Source organism: Aphelocoma coerulescens, chromosome 2 (assembly GCF_041296385.1).
Source record: "Aphelocoma coerulescens isolate FSJ_1873_10779 chromosome 2, UR_Acoe_1.0, whole genome shotgun sequence".
NCBI lineage: Eukaryota > Metazoa > Chordata > Aves > Passeriformes > Corvidae > Aphelocoma > Aphelocoma coerulescens.
The window spans coordinates 37,828,544-37,854,945 of NC_091015.1; the positions used below are offsets into that span (position 1 = coordinate 37,828,544).

Here is a 26,402-nt window from a genome sequence, read left to right on the forward strand (position 1 = left end):
GTTGCTGCAGGAACAAAAAATATATCCATTGCTTTATAGAGAGTGCAGAGATGACCCCGTTCCCTTCTCTGCCAGTGGGAATTTTATCCCTGACTCCAGAGAAAGCACAGCCAAGCTAGTGATTTTCTAACACTTGAAGGCAATTATTTTTATTTTAAGACACAGGAATAGCCTCCTGCTCTGGTCCAGTTCTCAGCCTGAGGCTGTAGCCCTGCCAGCACTGTTAATGTCATTGTTTGTGGAGCGTATTCCCAGTCTCCGTACACCCACGCAGGGCTCCCAGCTCCCAGCCGTGATGTCCCCCTCGACACATTGTTCCAGCTCCCCCTGCTTCCTCGCCTCCCGCCCCGCCCCCCCACCATTGTTGTCCCCTTACACCCACCCTGCATTGTTCTCACACCCGCCTGCCATCCCCACCTGGGAGGGACCCTTCCTCTCTCCCACTCCTCGCAGCAGCTCAGGCTCCTTTCTTACCTACTTCCATATATTCCACTGACCTACTGGCAGCAGAGCATTTTCCCTTTCTGAAAGCACATTACATAAAGTATCATTACTACATCCCACAGCTTCTGCAAGCTGTGGGCGCTCGGTTTTGAGAAGCCCAGTCCAAAGTCTCTTAAAGAACAAGAGGATACTTATTTCATTGCTACAGACTTTAGGTCAGGCCCAGAACTAGGATTGATAGATAAGTGTTATTGCATTTTCAGACAGGGTTTAAAAGGCTAGAGCTGATATTTGTTGTCACTAGACAACAGAAATATGTTAAGAGACAGACATATATGTACCGAAATTACTGACATGATTTATACAGGCTCCATTATTTTGGCCACCCTGCTTTTTACTGCTCTGTATTTTGTACATCCACCAGATTTTTTTTTTAAATAGGTATCTCTGCTGTATTTTTTCATACAGGCATATAGGAATACTGAATCCAAATTTTTATGTACTATTTTTTCCTTACTTTTTTAAAAATGATATTTCATTTTCTCTGTTGAACTGCTTTCAAAATTATACTCATTCCTTTCAGAAAATCATGTTTACTGTGTAGAGTATAATGCATAAACTGTTTTCCGTGCATAAAGTTTATCTTTGCTAACCCTTGGGAAGAAGAGCAGCTATATATGCTTAGAGTAGATTAAGTACAGAAACCAAAATAAATACCTCACTTTATTAATAGATAACTAATGTATTTTGTATTTTCAAACATGAAAAACTTAAGTCTTACCATGGCTTATGCGATGAAAGCAGTAGTATGCAAAGTCCACTCCCAAAAGTGTCAAATACCATGTCCATGGTGAGTCCCAGGGCAGTTCCAAGAGTCTGTAGTTATTCCATATGTATATGTAACTAATTAACTCAATACTTCTGAATAAAACACTGAAACAGAGATTCAGAAATTTTTATCAGTAATTCTGTCAGTTTTAATTTCAGAACCTTTTATATATTTATAATTTACCAGCTGGGAATCTTTTTAGAACACATAAAACCAGTCTCCAAGTTCTTAAACCTCTGTCAAGTAATACCACTACTGCCTTCAGAGGAACCTTTGCTTAGTGTCTACAAGGTTTCTAAAACCAACTCACACCCACTCACCATGGTACTAAGCATGCTCAAAGGCTGAAGCACTCCTGTGCTCTGCAGGTGTTATGGTGTTGCTGTTTTCCCAAATCTGGAAGAAACCCATACTTGCCAACTAGTAAGTCAGAAGTGATTGAAGTGTAGCAGCAATTATGCCAGAATACTAATGTATGACATTAAAATACCTTGACTGCTTCCATTATAAGAAAGAACATGAAAGGGGACAGGGCTTCTGGGAGCAGGGAAATGTTTGACCTGCTCAGCATATTGTTTCACTCTAAAAGAGGATAAATGCAGCAGGAGGAGACAAAGGCCAGTGTCTTTGAAAAGAAGGGGAAAGGCAATCGATAGAGATAAATGGCAGGATTTCCAGAAAGGGACAGAAAAAATAATGAACTTGCAAAGGCATGGAAAGCCACCAGACAGCAGCTCTTACTGCTGCTGAGTTCCTGGACTACCGGGACAGAGTAGCTATCCCTGACCTAACACAGGCTCAGCACTGAGACCAGGAGAAGAAGAAAGTAGCCCTGGAATGGACAGGCCAAACCTAGTATAACTCTCAACAGCTGCTCAGATTGATACAAATTTGGGTTGCCAAGGTCACACCCTCCCCTCAATACCCTACCACCTCATTTCACCAACTGGGGCCCTGAGCCATATCCAAACAAATAGCTTTGATTTTGCTGGGTGAGTTTTTGGATGAATCGGGAAGCATTAAACCCAGGTATGAATAGTGAGAGGCTGTAGGCACGGAGTGGCCCAGGTGACAATTGGCTTAGGTAGCTGTGAAATGGTGCTGCAGCTGCAGATGGATATATATTTAAACTGGCATTTTTGCAGAAGAAACTAGTCCACAGCAGGATTTATAGTAGATTCCTTACAACTCCTCCAGCTACTCTCCTTTGTTGTGTGTTGAAAATGTAGTGATGAACTGAAATGCATCAGCCTCTGAAAAGCGGTAAACAGAAAAAAAAAAGTAATGAAAAGATACTCATTATAAAAAAGTCATAAATATCCTTTTTTTTTATGTATCAGTGGATGAAATTCACCTCAGTTTAGAGCCTAAAAGTAAGAAAAAAGATAATCACACACACACAAAAAATGTAGTTCTCAGACGTTATGCTGCTGCTATTTTTTGGGGGGGAGGTGAAAGAATTATCAGCAACCCCTTGGTACAAAGTTGTGCAAGACTTTAAAAACCTCTAAAACATATTCATAGTTGAAGAAAAGCTCTGGGATATAAATTCAGGGAGCTTCCAGAGAACATTGCTGATAGCACACCTGCAGACACTACTTGAAAAGAAGTGGTAAGACACTGAATATATGTGTCACAGCCATGCAAAATCTCAGCCGAAGGACAGAACAACATCTCTCACGTCAGTCTCATCTGGTTCTTCACCTTACATTGAAATCAGTTGAAAGATTCTCTGTGCACCTCTGTCCACATCTGCTCATTCTTGTCTCAGTACCAGTTCTTAGAGGTACTTCTTTCAACACCCTTCCTTTTTTGCCTTTTTTTTTTTTCAGATAGATTATTTTTGATATAGTTTACAGCATGGCCACAAAAATGCTAGAATCTACAAAACTAAAAAAGGATTTTAGTTCCCCTTTAAAGACTTTTTTCACGCATCTGGAAAACATCCCAGAAAACAGTCTGGCCATGGCCTGTCCTTTTGGGCAGCTGCACTGAAACAGAAGGGAAGCTCAGCAAACATGGCTGTTTCAGCTTGCAAGCCATCCCCCATGCTATAGCTGAACTTTGTGGTCACCTCTGTCTTTTTGCAAAGACATCCATTCAGAGCTTTTATACTCCTGGCATTAGCACCACTTCCCATAAGTGTTTTGAATAAAGCTAGAAGAAAACACCTTGAACTTCTAGTTCACTAGAAGTGGTGCTAGTTTCGCTATTAATGAAGAAAAATTCATCTGAAAATCCCAAGCTCCCACTAAGAGCCTGCAAGCTGGCTAGTATCACATCCACCATTTTATCCTGAGAGCTGAAGCACCACAAGTAGTTGTTGCTCAGGAAGAAAAGAACTAATACTTTTTCCACAGCCAGGTACACATCTTACCTACAACTCATTTCCAGCTTTACTATAATCATACCAGTTTTTCTCTCAAATAAAACCAAGACACAACAAACCCCATGAAATTTCATTTCATTTCAGCAGCTCGACCATGAAGAATTTCTCTTGACTAGCAAGGACAGGTGTATCTACCACTTCAAAAACAACTTGGCTATGCCCAGAAGGTGGACCATGCACACCTGGAACATGTTTAATTTTCATAAGAGCTGTGTTCTATAAATATTTTTAAAGAAGAGTAAATGTGTCTAAGCAGATTTTTGCAATTCATCTCATGAGGAATCTGTAAAGTTCAGTATAACTTCTCAATCCATTTCACAACAGGTCAGAAGGGAGCTGATATTATTCAAACACAAAGAAATGGGCATTTCTTAACATCTTTTCAATGACCAGGAAATTTAAAACACCTCTTGCAACACAGAGTATCAGTTATTATTAGGTACTGTTTTCTTACTTTATTCATCTGCTTTTATTAACATATAATGCCTTTGCAGTACATCCAAAGATATGTGACCTGGAATATTTCCTCCATTTTTGATCAGCTTTCAGTATTTCACCCTAGAGTCCTTTTTTTTTTTCACAGGCTGAGGCCAAGGTGTAAACCTTGAGCTAACCCTACAACACATTTTTTATATATGCAATTTGCTGTACATTCTTTCCTTCATGCTTGAATCACAACTCTACAGCACATAACGTTAGCTGATTACTGTAATTAATTTAGAGTAATCCATCATATTACTAGGCAGTACTGGAGAAAGAAGAGTTGCTTAACTAAGTATTTTTTTTTTAATTTACAGTGTGATATGGAAGACCAGAGCTTGCACTAAATTACAATTCTGAAAGTTCACTTGGAGTTTCAAAGGTTTATATTCCCCCTCTTTTGCCCCTCAAGTTCCTTTTTCACTTCTTGAAAATACTAAGAGAACGTAAAAAAAACTTCTTCCTCATTTAAATGTGATAACTATAAATGCAACAGAAGTGAATAGGTAAGACTTTTATCATCTAGTCCAATCCTCTGCATAAAGAGTAATAAATCCTAAAACAGACTGTATAGAAAACCTTATTATATATAATCCATAGATTTATCTTCTTGGATTTTGAACACTGCTGCTGAAAATTTCCTTACTATGTGCAAAGCACACTTAGGCAACTATTATGACCTTGAGAGTTCTTGTCTCCTTGTTTCTAAAGGTCATATGTACTTTAATTAATGGCAATAATATTTGTTTTTAATAAACCATTTCCCCCTTCACCTTCCACTGGGTCAGATTATCACTTCCTCTAATTAAAAAAGTCCAAGAAGGAAATTCTGGGAGATGAACTCTCCATGTGGAAATGAAGATCTACTTATTCTAGATCCCTATGGGATAATGAAGGAGGGAAAAGGTGGAAGAAATTCACTTGGAAGAAAAAGCAGCTGCCCGTTTCAAAGAATACAAGGTCCTGTTTTGCTTCCTCCAGTCATAGAGCCTGAAACCACACCTTTAGGAAACTTCTTCCATGGTGCCCAGGACAGTCACCAAAAATGAAAAGGGTCAGAGACAGGAGCTGTTGTCTCTTTTCCAAGCATGGAGGAAGATCTGTATACCAAAACTGAATACTCCAAAGAAACTGCCTCAGCTCTCACCACCACTACAGTCACCACCTCACATCACACTGGGAATTGACCTGGTGCCCCTGAGCTAAAATCACAACCCTACAGCTGGACCTACAAAAGCCCTGCTCTCAAGGGCAGTAACAGACTTGCATCCTTGGAGGTCAAGCACAGAGGGAAACATGTTAAGACACCCTGGTCACAAGGTTATATTATCATTAAAAATAGTGAGATATTACTAATACAGTTTCCCTGGGTTAAATAAATTCTGTTTTCCTAGCCTGATTCACACTATATGAATGTAAAGTTTCAAAATGCTGAACAAAGGCAGTTTCTCAATAATTTGAAATTATTCAGACCATTTATGTAACAGCAGGATACATGAATAATTAAATGCTATGTAATGTTTTATTTCAGAATGGAAAGCATAAGGATTTCCATTTCCAAGGATACTCATAGAGCTTTCCTTTCCAAATGAAAAACTGGCTCCAGTCACAATTGAAATAAACATTTTGATAACATGATTTCAGTAAAGAGAAGAAGGCGGGAAGGAGGTAGAGGAGTCTTGAGAAAAGATCCATTTATAAAACAAAGCAAATCTGCTGCAACTGAAATCCCCTTTTATTTCCTGTACAGGTGCCAGGTCTTGAACAGACACCCAATTTATTACCTTGTCAGCTGACTTATTAGGGTTGACACAAATCGAGCTGAAATATGCCTGACACACTGCAGTCAAGGCTTTTTTCACGCTTTAGCACAAAGCCAAACTTTCCACAAGGTAGAGGGAAAGGGAGAGGGAGCTGTGGGAGTTCTATTCCCTGTTTTCTATCATCAAGATGAATATGATCTCCTCTCCCATTCTTAATATGCAAAACCAGTCATGAAATAACCCAAGGCTAAAAAATAATTCACCAAAATGATACAGCTGGGAAATTATTATCAGGCTCTGCAAAGCCCTTGATTACAGGAAATAGCACCTACATTTTGAGAAAACGTTCCCACCAGACACAAAAGCTGAATCAAAGCCTCTCCTCTTCCTCAGTATGGCTTTCTTCTCCAGCATTTTAGTTTAAACAATACAAACCTCCAGTTTTCTTCAAGGAGATAAGAAAATACCGAATTCAAAATGGAGGTGACTCAGATATCCCTACTAGTTATATCGTACACAGTATTGCACAATATTTTACCTGACAGAACTGCCCTTTTATTCACCAAACCTATTCCTGTTGCACTTCACTTTTTATCCTCTAATTTATGACACTAATATTAATTTACAGTAGTGGGTGGAATAAAATGTGAAACAACAGGTGTTGGAAGAAAAATAGCAACAGTGTTACACTTTTTTATTATTAAGTTCTATTCCTGCTGCAGAATTCAAGTCACTTATCTTTGCTCATTTCTACATACATAATCAATTAAAAATTCAACACAAATATTTTCATGAGAAGTTCCACTGCCTTTAGTGATATAATCCACAATAGTAACTAATTATGCCCTAAGTTTATGCAAGATCTTCAGATACTTTTAATTACCTGGTATCTTTAAAAGACTAAAAAGCCTAGTTTAAAACCTTCCGTATGACTGAGCTTCTGGCATTGTAGCTTAATCTTCTTCTTTTATGAGAACAGAAGTTATATTTCTTTATACCTACTTATACCTGCCCAGCACACTGGGCAGTAAATTCTAGTCCAGTATCTTCAGGATACACAAGACTGGAAAATTCTACAATGTCATCTTCTACAAGGCAACAGTCCTGATTTTTTAGCATTTGTACAAATATCACCATGTGAGTTTAATACAAATGCTTGATTAGGACCTTTTTCCAGTTGAGGGTCTGACTTTGATCTGTCCTACTTGGTTGTTCCACTGAAATGAGCAAATTTGCACTGTGGTATAAGTTACATTGGGAAGAAGCCTATAATATTCTCAAAGGTCACATATAAACAAGTAATGAGAAAAGGGTATTCTATTCAACTCAGATTGTTCTAGATAGACTCAGAAAAACCAAAGGAACTAGTAACAGTTACTATGGTCTATAAAAATACAGGGAAATAGCCTCAGTGAAGCATCATAGCACATGAAATGATGAAATAAGGAAAAATATTTACATGAGACTTTATATTGAACTCCTTTGGCCATACTTCTGAATGTTTTAAAAGACAACTTGTTTTTATCCATGATACACAGTGGTGAAAGTCTATTCTTTTGAGATCTGTAACACTGGTTTACAGAATCATTAAGAGACATTTTCTCCAATTTTCATAACTTCTAAGTGTTGACCCAAGAAACTAGATTGGCCAGCTCTAAAAATGCTACCCCTGTGCTCCATCTAGTGGAGTACTGATTTCAGATTAATTCATTGTTTAGCAGAGATGTCCTTCAGTCAGAAGTGTACCCTATACAGAAGCAGTTTCTTAGAGTTTTCTTTTTTAAATGTGTGAGAAATGACACAATTTAGCTTAAAGCAAAATACAAAAACATGGAACAAAAAAATCTGCACAACATTTAATGGATTTGAGAAATTGGTATATTTTGTGAGCTATAGAGACTACTGAAATTAACACCATATTTTCAATAAGGGTAAATTCAGTTCACGGTATGTACTTTCACAGAAGAGCACAAGTATATTTGAAAATCTACCCTGACAGCTTCTCTTTGCTTCTAAAGATATGGCAGGTGCAAAGCTGGGCTCTGGCAGTAAGAATGGGCAATCACCAAGTCACTTACTGGCCCCACTGTACAGAAAGAGACAGTGATACAATACTAAAGATGTAGAAAAATATGCATTCTGTGTAAGAGGTTACAATCTAAAAGATTAATTGGATCCCTAAGAGGTTTTTGTGAAATACAGCAATCTGTAGAACATTATGGTAGATAGAGACTACCCGTTGTTTCAGTCAATTAGTTTGAGAATATCCAAACTCTCCTAAATCCTTCCTTGTAATGCAAGGTAGCCTATATGCCATTTCATTAGAAACTCCAGAGATTCAAATTCTGGCTCAGATCTTTCCTTAGTCATCACTAGAAGTAGCACTGTCCAGAGCTGCTCACTGGTATTCCTGTGTTCTGCCAGCAGCTATGCCCATGTGTGCTCCCCAGCCTGCTTCAAACAAATGGAAACAGAGTACCAAAATTCTATGCTTCAAACTTCTGAAGATAATGCTGCTGATATGCCTGGGAGGGGCTCAGATGCTAGAAGGGGATTAGGGAGGTAGTGATGAGCACCAGAGAGCAGGCAGGAAGCACTAGCATTTTTACTGGGCACAGCTGGATTTGGACTTCCTGGAGGAGATAGGATGATTTACACTAAATTTATAAAACTGTGTTAAAGTGATACAGTAAGAACATAGGATAATTAATCCACACAGGAGTAACTAATTTACTAACTTAGTCCCAACTGGTTCATGAATAAAAACCAGATTAAAAATAAAAAAAACAAAAAAAAAACCCAAACAGCAACAAAAAAAAAACCAAAAAAACCAAACCAAAAAACCAAACCAAAACAAAAAAAAAAACAACCCACACAAACAACAAACTAATCAGATTAAACAAAAACTGAAAAACTGTTCAGGTGAGACAATTACTGCCATGAGTTTAACTGATCTGATTTTGAAAATCCCCTTCCAAGAGTGAGGCTTGCCTGCTGAAAATCCTATCAGATCCTGCTGCACAGCACTACCCCATCATTGAAATTGTTTATCTTACTCTGACTGCTTTACCTATGGAATATTAGCGAGTAATTTCAAAACCTGTTCTTCTGACAGAGCTGTGAGGGCTGTGACCTTTGGCAAAATGTGGGAACAATCAACACTGTATATGGGAGAGTGAAGCCAGGAGGGTGCTCTTGTGAAATACATGACTACCTAGTGCTACTTGGAGAGTGGAAGGAATGGGGAGGTGAGTAGATTCTGACTCTTCAGGCCTGTTACTTATTAAAAATTCTATTTTTCGGACACATCTATTGACAGTGCCTTAAATTTCCATAACTAGCTGCTGCAGGCACGATCGTGACTGCAGGTACAGTAGAGACGGAACCTACAAGCTGACAGCTCTTGGCTGCCCCATTTCCACTCCCAAACAATTTTCTTGTCTCTCTGCCTAAAGCAAATACCTTTTTGCTCACAGAGTGAACAGAAATAACTCCACTTGGGATCAGATGAGCACCTGAACCAACATAAGAGAAAGGGAGGACTTAGTGAGCACAAGAAAGACAGAAGTGCAGTGGCCAGAAGTTCAGCTGGTTTAAGGGCATGGCATAGCACAGCAGCTCCACTTCCCATTTAACCAGGTTAAGTGATTACCCTTCCAGTTTGGCCCCATCTGCTCATCACTGCCCTGAGTGTGGTGGTTACCAGCCCTCAGACCTGCCACCATAATTGCGTGCATAGCTGCTCCCTGACCTGGCTCTGTCAAAATGAATGCAGCTGAGCTTAAACACCTCTTTTATAGTTCTTGGGGGGCTTTTGTTTCTGCTTCTAGTGAGACCACTTTGTCAGGACCAGGTTAGGGAGCAATTAAATGTGCAGTTATGTTGGCAGATCTGAGGGGGCAGCTGGACCAGAAGCAACACATGACCATGCTCTAAACAAACATCTGTCCAAAGTCTTAGTCAAACAGATGTGGAGAAAAAATGTACCTAATAAGTCTCAAAGTGAAAATATAATTTATAAGAAACTGCATGTATAAAATTTTCTTCTGATAAATGCAATCGGTAATTTATGGGATTATAATTTTCTATAGTCACACACAAAGTATCTAGTAGATACTCCAGGAACCAGAACATACTTCAAATGGTTAAATCCATGAAGGCAGTTTTTTTCTGTTCTGTCAGGACACTCCTGGCTCCATAGGGTTGTGAATAACTTGCACCAACTCGAATCGAGTGTATTCTAATCAGCCCTGCATTTTGTTAACTCTTAAAAATTGGAAACCTTTGGTTTCAGATTGCAATTTTATATGTTATAAAGCAGATAACTCAGTAATGCTACAAAAGCATTGTAGCAAGAGTGTTTCTTGTCATGTAACCCTGGCTGCTTTTTTCCAATCCCATTTCTTGTTCTAGCACAAGATTTTGCACAGACATAGTAAGAAATGATGCAGGTTAATGTGATGGGGAGGTGCCAGACCTGCTTCCCAAGCCACTTTACCACAGGGCAACACAAATCCTTATGCTGGCCAAAGAGGGGTGAAGGTACAGAGGGAGGAACGAGCAACTAGATAGAAGTATCACTCAATCAAAGGTGCTTCATTTGGGAGCACTGCTGGTCTAAAATGTACACGAAACTGCCTCTTCAAACCTACTCCTGAAAAAAGATTGTTTAAAATCCAAATTATGTACAAAACTGAATACACTGGTCTACAGCAGAAACAGGATTTGTACCCCTTCGATTTAATTATTGTTGATGTGTAGATATCTTAAGATACTTAATAACATGAACTAATCCAAAAGCATTTACTCATTCCATTCTCATGTTCAACAATTCAGAGAACTCTAACTTCCTCCAATTCAAAAATCAAAGTAAATAATGTATACAGACTGTGATATTCTCATTAGAAATGGAGAAATTCATTGCAGACTTGACTGACCAAACTGTGTCAGACATTATATACATACACATTCATACACTGTACAACTGTGTTGCAGAGCAGAACACTAAAAATTGGCAATTGAGCATGACCATAAAGAACAAATACTTTCCCAACTAGTTTGAAAATGTATCTACCTCAGTTATCCCCCAAACACTTTTTGATTTGATTTATGTTCTGCTGCTTTAAAAGAAGAAATGGGTCAATATGAAATAATGCACATACTTGTATAATGGATATTCATACCCAAAATAAACTTTCCCTTGGGAGAATATTTTTAAGGCAGCATTTAAAGTCTCTTGGCAATGGTTAGCTAGAAAAATCATTTATTTATTTATTTATTTATTTAAAATAAAAGTTCTCAGAAAATTTTTACCAACATTTAGGATGCTGAGAGTAAACTTAGTAATACAAGTTTCTCCCTTTCTCCCAAATTCATTTTCATTGCATACAACATTTAGTATCCAATGCATACAGAGGAATGCATAGTATGCATTAATGCAGAGAAAATTATATTTAAGAAATGTATGGGGTACTTTACAAGAGATGAAATGCATGCACAAACCATTCAACTTACTACATACTGTTGAGTCTAACAAGCCTGAAAACAAAAACATTGCCCTGTCTGATTAGACTTTTCCTCTTGTACCTACATTTTTAACATTTGGCATACAAGCATCAACAATTTATGATTTCCACTTTCTCAACTGAAAGTTGAAGTATAAAACACTAGAAAAATACTTTTTGCCCTCAGGACATGCAATAGTTCTCTTATACAGACTATGAAATGGAAAAAATACTTAGAGGCTGAATATGATTAGTGACTCCTAATTTTTTCATTAAATGTAAAGACCTCTTTGCAATGACACACTTGAAGCTTCATTTTAACTAATAGACTGAAGCCACCATTTTAGACCCAACCACAGATTTTTTTAAGGAAGTGGCAAACCATTGCTGCTAGTTGAGAAAATGAAAATTAGTCCCTGGGAGAGGATACAATCAATGGCGTGTTAATCTAACCTTCAGCTGTTAATGATTTGCACTACTATTTCCCCTGATGCTGTGGGTTCTGCTGAAATATTGTTTTAGCAGTTTCTGTCAACTTTCCCTACCTTTTTTTCTGCCTGAAAGGGAAAGACTGAAGTGGAAGTCTTAGCAACAGATTTTTGCCTGTGCTATTTTTTTCCTCTTTTTTGTCTGACCCAGTTCTTTCACACCATGGAAGCACAAGACAGAAGGGTAAAGTGTTCTGGTTTTTTCAGTTCAAGTCTTTTTAGCCAGTCTGTTATACACAACTCCTCTTACTTCTGAAAGATGTATTACAGTAAGCAGTCACCATTAGAATTGTGACATTAACATGAGATTAAATAATTTAGGAAGTCTGTATTTTGCCTGCTTCTTTCACATTCAGCCAAAAAGCTAACAGTTTTACAGGACTCTTTTTTGGAAAGAACTGCTGAGGAGGGTCTGGTATTTCCAGTCATGAGAGCTGCACAAGCAACATGGAAGAGACTTCTTGTGCTGGTGTAGCAGTAAATAGGTGTACCAATCTTGCAAGTTTGCCTGACCCTGCAAACTTTGAGTCCTTAAGGATCATTCGGTTCACTCTATTGAAACAATCTTGCAAAAGAAAACTGCACAGCCCACAAGCCAAATTCTGCAGCAGAGGACTGAGTGCCAAAATAATAAAAGTACTCAGCACCTTGCAAAGCTGCATTCCACACACACAACACTAGTTTTCTTAGCAAGCATTTCTTCCAGGAATGAGTGCATCTGAAGTGCTTCAGTATTCTTAAAATAAAGCCAAAAGAACTTGTAAAATCATTCAAACGTATTTTACATGTATCACAGGCCCATTGTTTAACTTAATCAGTTCTGAATATTTCAGACGAATAAAGGTAAATATTTAACATGGTAAGCCTGTCAAGTTTAGAAAATTTGGGTTAAGTTGAAGAAGCAACATTTGATCTAATTCCATATTAGCTTCCTGCTAACTACAGTAACCTGTTATCAGGGCTGTGTGTTGCTGCACACAAATCTAATGTGTTGATAAATATTTAGTTAATTCACAAAACATATTGAAAAGTTGAATGTTGCTCCTTCAAGATCACGCTCATAAGTCATTAAAAATGGTTTGAAAATAGGTAGTACACTGCTAAAAATACAGCTGCAAAAATAACTTCATGAAAATCTCAAATAACTTAGACATCACTTTGTTTGAAGCCATAACTTTATGGTTGAGTATTTCTCGTGTTGAAAGCTCATGCATCTTATTTTCACATATTTGAAGAGTTTTGGAGCGTGTCCTTAAAAGGTTTCATCTAGGATATTTACTACTGATAATGAACATAATCCATCAGGAATTGTCTTTGTACCTAATGGACCTTGTCAAAGATTGCATCGATTAGAAAGCTTAAAAAAATCAACTAAATGTCAAATGATCAATAGATTACAAAGTGGGTGATTTACACATTTCACAAAATGAATTTTACTAGCCAGAAAGGCTAATTTTTTGTTGTTGTTACTATGCTCTTTTAATATATTTGATCGAGAATCTGGATTGAAAGAAAATATTTCTAGTAAAATTTGCAGTGACATAAACCAGGGATCTCTAAGTAACGAAGACAACTTTTCATGAATTCAGGCTACTTCAGGAGGACCAAATGTACAATCCATGTATTTCTATGTGGCCAGATATAAGAACATATTGCCTATGAATGAGGAATGTAAGCCGCAGAATCCAAAAAAGTATTCAGGGATGAAGGACGGCTCAAAGGATCTGGGATATATAAAGGGAGGAACAACAAGTAGAAATAGAGAACAAATGACTTCATTATTTGGCACTCATGTAGTAATTTCTGAAATATGGAGTGCACTTGAGACATCAGCACTAAGAAGGCTGAAAAACTGCAGAGGATTCAGAAAAAGAACTGTGGGAATAACTGAAAGACTTGCAAATATACCATATAGTCAAACTCAAATAATAAACTTTTCTTCCTATAATGAATACAATTTGATGGTCATCTGCAAATTCATACATGGGGAATAAAAATATAATCCCATTTGAAAAGAAAAAATGCAATAAAATCTATCATCTGGAAGCTCATATCATGCAAAGGCATATCTAAAACATTCTATTACTCACAAGTAAATAAAGCTTCTGGAAAACACTTAGAGCAATTTATAAAAAGAATTTGCTGGATTTCTTGTCACTGGAATTCACAGTTAATCCACAGTGGCTATTTCTTTAAAATACAACTCTGCTCTCCAAACTAATTCAGGTAAATCTTATGGCCTTTACATTGGAGACTGAATAATATGATCATGCTTGCAACAATTCTCTTGGGAATTAAAATCCATTGACGTCAAACATAAGATTGTGACTGTGTTCAAAGAACTTTGCATCACATGCATATTCGCAATTATATTGATCTGGTTATATGCACACAGTTTTATTTTTAAAGGCTAACAAAAATAATAGACTTGGTTTGTTGGTTTTATTATCTTCTTTCTGTATTTTAATGAAAGAAAACTCAGATTCTAAAATCTAGTCTAACATAAGATATAGTCAAGTCAGGTGAAGTCCCAGAAATAGCAAAAGGTGACAAGCAAGATCCAATACAGACGAATATAACTGATGATAAATTGATAATGTGGAGCAGAATAATATCCTGTAAGAATCACATTTAGCCTTACAGATTAGAAAGATTTTATACACTTTGTTAAAATTAAATTTCATAAAGAAAGGTCCAGATGCCTTGTTTAATCATTTTGGATTAGCAATAGCAACTTCAATATATAATTCTCTTTTCTTCCTTCTTAGTAATTAAAACCCAAACAATCTCAATATTGTACACATATACTTACTCTGGCAGTCGGGACAGGATACCTAAGGAAAGAGAAGTTATGCCATCATTGATCCGACCCGGCAGCTTACGCTTCTGAATCCAGCTGACAGCAAACTCCAGCCCAATAAAAGTAATGAAGAATGGAATACTCTAAAAATAGTTTGCAAAAAAAAGAAAATCACAACACAAATAAAATTAGATAGACCTTTCCTAACAGCATTTTATGCAGTGAAATGCTTCTCAGATTGGCTGGCACCTTAGTAGCTACTCCTGTGAAAAAGCTCCACATGAACCTTACAAATCACAACAACCAAGGCTACAATTTAACCCACAACACCAGCATAAATCCATTGCAATAACATCCTCCCACAATGTCTTCTTTTGTATATTCTGCACATAAACTCAAATGTTATCAGAACAAAACACAAAAGTCTTTCCAAACTTATATTTCTCATTTTTAATAAATCAGTGAGAGCAGCAATATTTGTGGACTCCTCCAACCACATGGCAGAACAGAATCTGGTTTTGATTTAATATTGTATGGAGTTTTTTAGTGTTTTCAGCCACTGAAATTGGCATCTAACATTATTATCTGAAAGATACAGTAAAGTGAGTTTCTTTCTACTTGGCATTTCTGTTGCCATGCTTTTCACTGCAGACAACAACAGCACTTCTGTACGAGTTTTCATCAGTGAACCCAGTAACTATGCAGCCCATTCCAATTTGGGCCATATACACCATGTTCTCTTTCCAGGCCAAGTAGCAATGATACAATGTTCCCCTTTTTCTTTTGGATTGTATTGACTGCAAAATAATTTTCAGCCTTTTTGCAGAAAAGTATAATGGTGAACAAGACAAACATTCTCACTCACAACACTGCTTCAGTCGAGGATTCAATGTCCATCTTGTATCCCAGAAAACTGGCAAGCTGAAAATGCCCAGGAACAGCACCCATTAGTGAAAGGTGTGGTTGGAACTGGAGGTAGGACTGGTAACATTTTCGGGACAAGATCATTTTTCATCAGCAAAGACTGTCAGACCTGTTCTCAAATTTTTATCATCTCAGGCAACAAAAAAAGGCTTGAGGAACAGTAATTGGTAGAGCATTTTTTTTTTTTACTGACACTGCAGTCCTAACAGTCCTTGCACTTCAAGTGTGGAAGGAATCAGACAATGGCAGCATTTTAGCCATCACCACCAAAATCTAGAAGGCCTGTCGCAAGGAAAATGGGAAGGAGTTATCAGATCTCTGTGCATGGAAATGTTCCTTCAACTTCCTCACTTGCTCTGTAGACAACTTTTTGGTGACCTTTGAGACATTTAGACAACTGCTTTTTGGTTATATTAAGGCATAAAATCCCCACCATGTTTTGCAGGGCAAGAGAAATGCAAGACCAATTCTGCTCCATTCCGGGAGCCACCACACTGCCATCCTTGCCCTGTTAGTTTTCTGCTGCTTCTGCTCCCTTCAGATAACCTGCACACATGTACAGCTTCACTGCCTGAAACCCTCCAAACTACACTGCTGCAGAAGGGAGGCTGCTCCTGCCCATATAACATTTTAATAGAAGCATGTTGTCTCTGCAAATGCCGTTGCATTTTGGAGGGTGCTCATTTTTGTTGCCAAGTGAGATATGATCTGGGAATTCCTACTAGGCTGGGACACTAAAGAGACTAAGATGGATATAGACCAGATTGCTCCGCTGAAGAAGAATTGGATGATTCAAACCATGCAAACAGCAAGAGATTTATAGTGTCTAGAAAATGTGAAAGTTCATAAACTTCAGCAGCAGAGGGTTAGGTTACAATAACAGATGAACAGAGATTAATATCAACATGAGACTTTTTAATTTAGGTGCCTAGCTTGCTCTGTAACAGCACTTTAGGCATCTAAAAGCCTGTTGGTGATGTGTACCAACTGATGATATAAAGATTCTAAAGCAAAGGAAGACCTATGCATAAAGCCTAAAGAGCACCCAAGAAAACCAATGTGGTAAATATTTCAATTTGAAATAAATAATAAATAATATAATAATAAAATATATTCTAAAAGAAAATAATAAAAGAATAATAAAACCCTACAACCTTCCATTTGAAATCAATGAAACATTCTAGAAAAATATAAATACCCCTTGTTTTGCTCTCTATAGCCATTTTATTTCTAAGTAGACAAGACTTTTAATGTACTTTTCCCAATTGATATACCAAGAAAACACATTCCTGACTTAGTAAACAAAGGTTGATGAGCACAGCTGTACACTCCAGCAGAGAAAAAAGAGGTTTAATAAGAAAAACTACAAAACATTTAATGACAACATTAGGAGGCAGTTCTAGCACAGGCTACAAGCAGTTTTAAGGTCTGGAACAGCAGAATATGCACAGCAAATTGAATGGGCTCAGAACAGAGAAAGTGAGGTGCTTTCTTAATGAAATAAAAACAGTTAATAGGAAATGTACGATGTCTGTATTCCATGTGGTGATTCATTTTACCTAGCAACCTTGGAAACAGTTGAAATACTTGACTTTATACTAATGTACACTATTATAACTTCTCTCTTATTGACTTCATTAAATATTTTCCTACCACTGTGAAGCTGTGAAAGAGCCAAGCATTTGACACCACTTTTTGACTCAGAAATGGGGAGTGTTATAGCAAGGAGGATAAAGAAACATTCAAACATCCTTAACCTCTTGCTCATCAAGGAGATTGTAAAAGGAAGGATTTATGGCATACCCCTTACTATCTAAGAAATTTCTACATCTCTCTCACACACCTACATTAAGCTTGGTCCAAAGCAGATCAATGGGATCAACTACATCAAGAACAGTATGTATTATTTATGTGACCATGACAGCTATTGTCACGGGGAATGAAAAGGCATTCCCTGTCCCGAACAGCCTACAGTGTAAGGATGAGATGTAATGCAACACCAGGAGAATGCAAATAATTCAGGAAAAAAGGAGACAGTAAGAGAAAATAGTCTCACTAGCCAAACCACTATTTTTTTCCCTGTTTTTTTTTTTAATTTGTGTTTTTTGTTGTTGTTGTTTTTGGGGTTTTGTTATGTTTTGGTTTGTTTGGTTGGTTTGGTTTTGTTGTTTTTCTTGTTGTGGGGGGTTTTGGGGGTTTTTTTTGCTTAAGTTAAAAGAACAATGAAGACATTTAAGGAACCCATTGAGGATGGCTATCTCTACAACTGTTTTCAAGGGTTGTCTCTACAAACAAAATAACACAAAGTTAAGAAATAGCCACTGTTAGCATCACAGGTTAGAGACAGGCCAGATCCTTTTGGTATCTTCTGGTCCATAAATGTTTTATTCTCTCTCTGTTTCCAGTTTTTTTCTCTTCATGTATCAGCAGAAATACTCAATGGAGATTTGCATTAGCTTGTGGTTTACTTGAATAACTGATCCATAACTTGAAAGCCTTGCTCTGAGTACTGTGTAAGAGGGTTCCATTATAAGTAACCAACTCTACAGAATGCAAAGGACCATTTAAAATCAGTTTATGCTCTATACTTTTGCAAAGAATAATATTCTAGTTGAAACTCAGCATATATTCATAGTTTTATTGCAATTCTTGAAAGTTTCTGTTTTCTTAAAGTCCCAGATCCTTATAACATAAGAATCTCAACTTTCAAGTAAAACTAAATATGAAGGTTCTGTGCCTCACTATTTAGAAACAAACCCTAAAATGTGAATTGAGTTTAAATGTGAACTTATTCTTTAGGCTCTTGAGGGAGTAAATAGAAAAGAAAAACACTGATTATTAAATTTAAAGCTTTCATTTTGGGGTTCTCAGCAGAAGGACTCTCTCTTCTGAAGTCTGACTCACTGAAGTCTTTACCGAGCACAAGTGATAATTTCAGACCATAGCAAGGAACAAAGTGAATTTATGGTTTATGAAAACTATGTTTGGCAAACAAAAACAATCATTCCATCTGCCCATCTGCAGATTGTGAGAGAATTAAAAAAAAACAGAACAAAAAACACCAAACAACCAACAGAACATGCAGAGCCTAATCTTACACCCATAGGAAAGAGGATGCTCTTAAAAGGAATGGCCAAGCATCAGTACAGATTTTAAAAGTCAAGATGTTCTGTCCTGGAGAAAGAAAATGGACATACTTCCAAGAAATAAAGGAAAAATCAAGGCGTTTGAATTCTACATGACAAAAACTCTTACAAAACTGAATTCTACAATTATTATCCAAGATTCAGACCCCTTTCCCCAGAATTTTGGAGATTTGAAGGATGACTTTTCCCTAGGCACTGCTGCAGAACTTTGCTACTTGTCACTGGTAGCAGCTGATCAGCTCATGTTTTAAACAGGACTTGGGGCTTTGCATACAGCTCTGCCAACATACAGAGCAACAGGGCAGGGGCCATGGCTTCTGAAAATGGAAGCAATATAACCAGGGACAGAAAGCACACTGCACAAGTTAAGCTAACTATTCTGTTCTCAAAACCAGAGCTGCTTCATCCACTGCTGTCATTTCCTACCCATATGTAACAGCACAGGTGACTCTAGCTCAAAGGTGCCACTCTTGTGAAGTGCATATATTTTGTAAACCAACCAGATCAATTTCACAGATCGCTAAACCATGAATATTTATTTGAGTGAATTTGGAGGTTCTGCCACCTGTCTAATGTTGGAAGGTGCATATCCCCACAGACGTAGCCATGTCATCTACTGTCCTAGAAATACTTTCATCCATCTGATACCCAATAGATCACAGATCCAAGATGCAAATTCCACTACAGTGTCTCAGGGAAAAAAAATAAAAAATCCCACACTATTTAGGAAACCCTAATGTAATCAGTTTATACACACACACATCATCATTATTGTCTTTTAGAGTGACTTACTTGAGCTGAGGCCTTCATTTGTTACCAGCTCTACACTAGAATTTTTTGGCTTGAATTGATCTCAGACATCCACTTCTGTATCTGTACCAACTAAAGGGGTTACCACTCCAAGACCTCCTTGAAAGGCTCATGAGGTCACTATTAAATCTGTTGCTGATGAATCCAATGGATATACTGCTCTGGTAATTGTTCCCTAAACAGCCAAGAATAGCAGCTGGAGAGGGACTGTAGATAGCTGCCATCTGCCCATAAATATGGCCAAAAGAGGATGGATGAACTCTGCCTAAGGTCAGACCAAAGCCAAAGAGTTAGAACAGTTATCCCACTAAAGCACTTCTATATGCCCACCTAGACAAGCATCAAAAGATCTGTTCTAGCAACAAATACACTGTCAGGAGGGAAATCTAGTACAGCTAACCTAAGACAGGAATTTAAGGAAAGTATAACTGTAGTGGGAAACCTGTTTTTAGTGGGGTTTTTTTTTGTGAGAAATATTCCTTTACAAACTTATCACAACAGTGCTCTACAGCAGCAGATGTCTGCAGGCACTTTCATAATTCGAAGTATTAAGAATCCTTTCACAGACTTATATCTGTATGCCTAGTTTAAAAAAAAAATCCAGGTTTGGGTAATGTCTGAGCACATGGCAGAAGAAAGCCCAAAGATGTTAAGGAATGCTACGGACAAGAAAGTGAATGATATTCAGTTGGAAACGTGGGAACAGCAAAAGGGACTGAGATAGTAGGCAGACCTGGAGGAGGGGATCAGCTGGCTAGGCAAAACCATCGAGCTTCCTTTATCTTCCTTGATCATGACGCTATAGCTTAGTTGCAAAACACCTCTGAGGACAGCAGTCCATTGACCAGACACTGCACACACAGGCTGGGCTTGCAGCAGCTTTCTGCTTACCTTATGCAAAAGGGCAACCTCTGCTGATAACATCCCTCAGTGAGGGACTGCTGCATACTACAATTCCCAGAAAGCTGCTGACGGTGCTGCACTGCTCTGCACAGCCCATGACACCCCCACTGCAGCCTGAAAGCAGCTGCTGCGCAGCAGTCCAAGGTACACCTGGCAGCGCAGCTTGTCAGAACTACCAAGACCCACTTAAAAAGTGCAGCTCTTTAGTGAAGCTGGACTGAATTTACTTTGACAAGAGCAAAATAGCATTTATCTGCTGTCTCTGTGAACAGCTGACATCGACCTGTGTTCAGAAGGAGCTGACAATCAAGATATGTGCAATAGGTAGGACAGAAGGGAGCAAAGGTATCTTCTTCGAAGTGAATTAACTGGCAGGGTGGGAGGGGAGGGAAAGCTATGCTGCTGCCTGCTGACAAGGGAGTTCTCACCCTTGACCTCTGTACTCTTGCCTTGGATATTTAGGACAGAGCACCATCCCAGCATAAATATTTGTTCTAAATTCTCTTAAACAATCTTTATTTTTTAATTAGAAACCTTTTATTTTTCTGTCTTTGACTGAGCTTGACTTAAGGGCACAAGAGAGACCTGACTTTTTGCTTGCTTCAAGAAACATAATAGCCAAACACAGTATCATATTTTCTGCTTTCCTCAGTTCAGTTTGCTGTCACTGTTCATCTTGTCAGTGCTGCTGAATATAATATTAGCACCAGACCTCAGATATTTGGGGTGCTTCTCTGAAAACTTCAGCTCTTGGTACCAGGAGAAATCACCATTTAAATACATGATAATAGAGGGCACGGTTAAACTGGCAGCTTACAAAGGCAGAAAGCCCAGAAGAGAAAGAGGATTTAATCTTAATTTAGGTGCCCTTTCGCGGATGGTTTCTCTGAGGCGCCTGTGGCTTTTGAAAACAGGCACAGGTGGGCGGAGGAGAGGGCGAGGGATGCAGCCAGGGTGGGAAAGGAGGGGACCCTCACCTTATCCACGTAGTTAGGTACCTCCTCCACCGTGCGGAAGGAGCTCTCTCCGGGCAGCAGCGCGTAGAAGAGGGCGCGGAGCTGCTGGCCCAGCGCGGTGTCCCGCGGGCTGCCCGCCTCAGCGCCCATGGCCCGGCCGCGCTGCGACCGCTCCGCTCCGGCCGGGACGGCGCAACCCGGCCGCCCCGCCCCGCCCCGCCGCGGCCTCGCCTCGTTACCCCATGGGCCCGAGGCCTTCAGGGCTTCCGTGGGGAAAGCTTGCCATCTCTGGTTTCCCTGCTTCTTGCCGTTTCGGACGTTTGCTTGGGTTTGAGGGCCCTTTTTTCGTATGTGTCATCACTGCCTGGCCCACTTCTGGAAGCTGCGAGAAAGCTCTCGCGCACCCCAGCTCGCTTCTCACCCTCAAAAATCTCAGAACCTCAAAAATCAGCAGCGCTCAAGCTATCATTTCTCAGTTTTAGAAGATTTCCACACAGAAATAAAAATTACTGCTCAGGTTTGGACTTCCATAAAAATAAAATGTTATGCGTTTTGAGAAACAAGCCAAGGTGTGCTCGTTGACTCCTCTGCTCAGCTGTATGGATCAGTCCAGCATTCTTCCCATTGGAAGTTTTTATTTTTTAATAGGGCTTATCATGGCTCCATTTTATATAGCTTTAATTAACATCACTGCATTGAAGGTAGCCTCTGGAAGCCATCTATTGTGCTTTCAATTACAAAGGAATGAAAACTAGGGAAATACAAAGAAATGGTGAAATGTATGCTAGATCCTCATAGAAAATTACTTTTAGAAATGCGAGTGAGGACAGGCTTTGTGCATCCAAGACCTTCAGTATGAAGCTCAGGAGCATGTCAAATGTTTGTCAATCATGCTTGATGTTTGGTGTTAGTACAAATAATAAGATTTCTGATGAAATTTTCCAGATTAGCTGGAAATAAAATAACACAATATCTCAACAATGCCTTCATCTCAAATGTGCAGTTACAGTAACAATCTTTGCAGAAGAAATGGACTGCAAATCCTGCTGTAAAGGATTTTACCACAATTTAAATTCTGACAGTCATTACACAATTTTTTTTACTTTGAATCAGCCTTTAGTTTTGGAAGGGAGCTATGCTGGGTAATTTCAGCTGAAGTTTCTGTTTAGAAAAAGTTCCATGCAGAAAAATTCACATTAAAAAAACCTGAAATATTACATATTTGTGATGTTTGTATTAAATAAGTTACCATTTAAACAACAGCGTGGAAGGTTGATTTAAACAATATTTTTCAGTTTCAATAATGTTACAATACTGTAGAGAATGGCTGTTAGAAAATTACTGAAAATACCAATAAATATTTTACCTGAACAAAGCAGGAGTATTGAAAAATGGCATTAATGATGAAATAGAGTTGGACACTCTTAATATGTATAGTTTATACTAGTACTGTAAGTAAAAAGAATCGTAAATTTATTTAAATGCTTTAAAATTGCATTCTATTGTCAACTTCATTGGTGATTTATGATAATCTGAGGTTCTTTTAAAACTTCAGTTGTTAACTTCTATGATCTGAGTTAATCTAAATGAAAATTCCAAATTTACTCAAAATCACACACAACAGGATTCTGACAGATCTTCATCACAGGCAATGAGAGAAAACATTTTCTTGTTCATTTAGATTAGCCTCAGTATTTCTATGACATTACTCTCATGTTCGAGCTCCTTTAACTCAGCCTCACCTCAGCCATACCATCTCAGTCGGCCACCCTGAGCCCTTCATTACTTTTGTGCTGGAGTTCAGCTTGCTCCATCATCAGCCTTCAGAGTTAAAGTGGCCTAAACTTAATCCCACAAAAATTGCTATCAGTGAACTGCATCTGAGGACCACTCGGGTGTAAGATCTCTTAGCAGGGCAAGGGAGCCCATGGCCACACAAGGTGAGATGCATTTTAGGTGCTATGGAACCACTACATCCTATCTGGGAAAGAAAAAAATCTATCAAATTTTTATGATTTTCTACTTTCTTAAAGATTATTATTTTGGACCGCCATTTCACTGTAAATTGTCACCCCAATATGATTGTACTGAAGCTCTTGCTTTCAAACAGGAAGGAAGAAAACTGGACTTGATCATGCTTCACAGGGGAAAACAATGGGTTGTGTTTTCCAGCTTCCATGTCCAAGAAGATATAGGTGATAGCACTACAACACCTGCACTGCTGGCGAGGAGAACAGTTTGAAATCTTATCTGGAGCATTTATGAGTGTTTCACAAGCTTCAGTGGTCTGGCTCTACCAATGTAGCTGCTGTTTTCTACTTGTGCCTTGAAACTTAGCATGCAGTTTTCAGTACTCCTTCTTTCTGTTGTTAAGAAAGGAACGGAAAATAAAGAAATGTTACTTCATTGGAGGCACTAACCCTCTCCCAGACAATGCTCCCTCCATTCAGTCACCTTGAAGGGTTTTTTGTGAGAGTTGTTTTTTTTTTTATTACTTTATTTTCTGCAAAGACTTAAATAATCTACTTTTTTCCTCTTTACAACAACAACAAAAAAACCAAACAAACAGAAAAGTATATATTTCCCATTCTAAACTGCCATCAAAAATGAAGGAGGATGTTCTGTATGGAGACTGGGATTCTGCTGTTTATTAGTAGATCATTCCAGTAACTAAGGCAACAAAGGCCTCTGTTCTACTTAGAGGAAATTGGGGAGCTGGCCTAACATGATCTGTAGGTGGATCATATTTTGTTTTCTCTAAAGAACTTCATCCCACCCACTTCATGAACAGAGAACGCCCAGAGTCTTCCTGTTTAGGTCTCTCTAAGCAGTAAAACAGCACTAAATAATAAAATCATAAAGGGAATTAGGGCAGGTTGAAATAGGGATGGGCCATATAGTCTGCCTTAGCAGTCATTCACAGTAAACTAAATCATATCCAGAACCAAGCTGGGCTTAGTGTGCTCTGTTTATGTAGTAGTATCTTTGAATAGAAGCACTTTAAAGGAGCACAGTTTAAATGAATACACAAGTTGATGTCAGAATTTTTTCTGTCACCACTCCAAGTATACAGCACCTACATTCATGCTTGGCAGTGGATGTCATCAGAGGAGCACTAAATGTATTAGTGTTATTATAAAACTGGTATTATAATATATTTTCAGTGTTGTCTTTGCCAGTGATAAACCCTATATCACATTAAAAAACCCCTACCATTAAAAAAAAGTTGATTTGCTTATATTATGAGCTATATATATATATCAATATACAATTCTTAATAAGAGCATAATAAACTTACTCCAGAGACCTGAAGACAGGGATGATCTTGCACATTAAAGAATGTCAAGCTATGCACTTATTGGCAACTTATTGGCAATTCCATTGCTTCTACACAGAACTGATAGCCACAGAACAGTGTTCCTATAGGATCATTCTAAGTTACTTAATTCAGCACAACTTGTTAGCAAAATCAGTTTATTCAAGGGTTTCCAAGCTGTGCAGAGAAAATAATACACCCTTCAGGGAGTCTGTTGGGGAAACCTTACAGTGATAAATGTGTATACCAATCTCAGAACTTTATCCTCTTCTGTTTGTTTATTAGCATCTCTTCCTGATCCTATAGAAGGCTATTGTTTGTTAGTTTGTTCTTGTTGGGGTTTTTGGTTGTTTGGGTTTTTTTCAGCATAGTAATAGATCTGAAATCCTCCTTTCTCATATGGGGAAAATATTTTTAATTTTTCTCTTTTGTAAATGCTTTATCTTATTTTTTGTGTCCTCATGAATCATTTGCACCTTAGACTCCTGTTCCCTACTTAGCTGAGCTAGATGCTGACTTTCTTCTAGAAAATGTGTGGGAAACACTGCTCTCTCCTTTGCTGACAACATGCTTCCTCCATCATTTGCTTTGCCCTGGCACTGACACTTACAGGGTTGCTCCCTGAGTTTACTTCACAAACTCACATAGCAAGAAATTAAGCCAGAAAAGAAATAGTTTTACCTTTTTCTACTGCTCTAGCAAGCTAAATGGCTCAAGAGAGTGGCCAGGGAGGGCAAGAGTTGGCATGAAGGCTCAGGAGAAAGTGCAGGACCACACAGCTACAAACCAGAGATGGGAGAACAAAATGGAAATAGGACTTCTTCATTTCATCAGCAGCAAGTTATTAGAGCAGCTGAACAGCTCATGGAGTCACTGCCTCACATGCATCTGTCGTAAAAATGGCTGTGGCAGGCTGTCATGTCAGCAGGCAACCACACCCAAGCAGCTGGTGCTTCCTTCACATCACTACTTCAGTGCCTTTGTTTCAAAGTTACCCTTTTTTTTTTTCTGTAAGGTCAGTCTCTATCAGGATGGATAGGGTCATGGGACATCTTCTGGAAGGAGAGGAGTATGGTGCTCTCCATGGATCTCACAAGACCCGTCAGGCTGCTAGGAAGCCAGGAGGGGATAGTTCAAGGCATGTTGCAGATGGAAGATACCACAGGAGATGAGGACACAAAGGCCTGATCAGGAAAAGAACAAGAGTGGCTCAGAGCTGCAGGAGGGAAATTCTCCTGGAGACCAGAGGAGCTTTACAGAGGTTGCTGCAATTCAGAAAAGTTGCTGAGATTGCCAGCTGAGATATACACTGAAAGTATGGGCCACCCTACTAGGATACAGTGAGCAGCAGGAATTGGTATTCATACTCTGTGTTTTTATTAGTCCTCAAACAGCAAAAAAGCACCTCAGTTTTCTCTATTTCAGAAACTTTGGTTTAAGTTTCTATTCTAAGAGAACGATGTTATGGAGAAAATCCTTTTGGTGTGATTGCTATGCTGACTGCAAGGAACACAGACAAGGTGGTACATCCTGAAACTCTGATTTTGGAGACCAATCATAAGCAGAAAGCCCTGCATCATGTTTGCGTGTTAGCCTTCTTGAACAGTGCTGGAATGGCAAGAAGTTCCCAACAGAGCCTGTGTAGTGCTT

The 26,402-nt window shown here is 38.5% G+C and overlaps 1 protein-coding gene across 2 annotated transcripts in view; it reads right to left on the reverse strand.

The window, feature by feature from the left end:
- LOC138106448 (alkylglycerol monooxygenase-like) overlaps nt 1–21,640 on the reverse strand; it is a 197,195-nt gene extending 175,555 nt beyond the window's left edge. For both annotated transcript variants that reach the window (XM_069007061.1, XM_069007060.1), the window contains exons 1-3: nt 21,458–21,640; nt 14,710–14,840; nt 1,226–1,377 (exon numbers count right to left, since the gene is read on the reverse strand). In XM_069007061.1, coding sequence (XP_068863162.1) covers nt 1,226–1,377; nt 14,710–14,840; nt 21,458–21,586 — 412 coding nt within the window. In that variant the 5' untranslated portion in view covers nt 21,587–21,640. The remainder of the gene's footprint in view (nt 1–1,225; nt 1,378–14,709; nt 14,841–21,457) is intronic.
- Nucleotides 21,641–26,402: the final 4,762 nt, after the last annotated feature.